Source organism: Apteryx mantelli, chromosome 31, assembly GCF_036417845.1.
Source record: "Apteryx mantelli isolate bAptMan1 chromosome 31, bAptMan1.hap1, whole genome shotgun sequence".
Lineage (NCBI taxonomy): Eukaryota > Metazoa > Chordata > Aves > Apterygiformes > Apterygidae > Apteryx > Apteryx mantelli.
Genome location: NC_090008.1, coordinates 2774864 through 2776465, shown reverse-complemented (window position 1 = coordinate 2776465; position 1602 = coordinate 2774864). Strand labels below are relative to the sequence as shown.

At 38.7% G+C, this 1602-nt stretch overlaps 1 protein-coding gene across 1 annotated transcript; it reads right to left on the bottom strand.

Moving 5' to 3' along the window:
* Positions 1–237: 237 nt before the first annotated feature.
* LOC106500293 (olfactory receptor 6N2-like) lies at positions 238–1191 on the bottom strand. The gene has a single exon (XM_013962007.2). It carries the CDS (start codon positions 1189–1191, stop codon positions 238–240), a length of 954 nt encoding a protein of 317 aa, XP_013817461.2.
* Positions 1192–1602: the final 411 nt, after the last annotated feature.

Below are 1602 nucleotides of genomic sequence, written 5' to 3'. Positions count from 1 at the left end.
TGCTCCTGCCTTTGAGATATGGTGATTTGCTGAACACAGTGAACACTCACTAAAGCCCTGGTGTCTTCTGCTGTTCTTGTTGCCAGTACCACATTGATAATACTGTGCGTGATAAAAACTTTTCTGGAGGATGTTTTTTGTATGCAGCTGTTCCTGAGACAAGACGTTGGTATCATCACTGCCTAGACCCATCTTCAGAAAATTATATCTGTGAAAACTACATGGCTCACATAAGATTCAAGGTAGCACACTGCCGTTGTAAACTCTTTTGTGTGCAATTTTCCTTTTTATTGCATTCAGTATTTGTTTGTTCCTCAGACTATAGATGATTGGATTGACTAGAGGAGTCAAGACAGAATAAATCACAGCAAATATTCTGTCGTAATCTAAGGAATAACTTTTCTTGAGTCGTACATACATAAATATAATACTCCCAAAAAATAACAGAACCACAATCAAGTGAGAGGCACAAGTGGAAAAGGCCTTTTCCCTTCCCTCTGCTGTGTTTATTTTTAGTACGTTTTTTAAAATATTGACGTAAGACAGCATGATAAGGAGAAATGTCACCAGTATTATGAATGTATTTATTGCAAAATCTACCAGGATGCTTGTGCTAGTGTCTGTGCAAGCCAAACTCAACAGTGGGGGGAAGTCACAAAAGATATGTTGAATTTTATTGGGACCACAGAAAGGGAGTTTGGAAACCAAGATTACCTCAGTAACTGGACAGATGAAGCCACAAGCCCAGCATCCAGCAATCATCTGAAAACACATTTTTGTGTTCATGATGGCATGATAATGCAGTGGTTTACAGATTGCTAAATATCTATCATAGGCCATTGCTGTAAGCAGGTAACATTCAGTGGCTCCAAGAGAATGGAAGAAGTACACTTGTAAAAGGCATCCAGTGAAGGAAATGCTTTTTGTCCCACTGAGTAAGTTTGAAAGCATTTTGGGGATAGTAGTTGCTGTATAGCAGATTTCCAAAAAAGATAAAATGCAGACGAAAAAGTACATTGGAGTATGAAGTTGAGCATCTAGCTTAATGATTGTGAAAATTACAATATTCCCAAAGACAGTGAGGAGGTAGATGAGCAGCAGCAGGATGAAGAAGAAGGTATGGAATTCCTGAAGATTTGGGAATCCCATTATTATAAATTCAGTTACTTTGCTCTGGTTGGTTGTTCTCATGCTTCCAGGATCCTTGTGAAACTGTGAAATTCACAGCTCCATAGACGTCCTGGTATCTCTTGGATGATCAGACAAATACTGAAAGTTAGTCCAAATAAACCATTATTATATTTGGCTGATTCAAAACTGAGACCCAAAAGCTACTTTTATGTCCCTTTACCCTGACTTATTCTTCTATTACATTTCATCCAAAATTTGACCATATTTGAGGAAGTGCAAAGTAGCCTGAAGAATTATCAACAGAAACTACTCTTTTGTGTTCTAGGAATTATTTCCTCAATCTATAGCTCTCTAGAGAGCCCATCCCCTCCTTTTCCACTTGCACAGTATAGATCACATCAGCCTTTCTTTCCTCTCTCAAACAATCATTCCTCCCTCTGTCTCAAAGGCAAGCACCAGCTCCTCCCATTG

Coding starts and splice junctions, on each gene's coding strand:
- LOC106500293 (XM_013962007.2), bottom strand. CDS start 1,191: ATGAGAACAACCAACCAGAGCAAAGTAACTGAATTTATAATAATGGGA.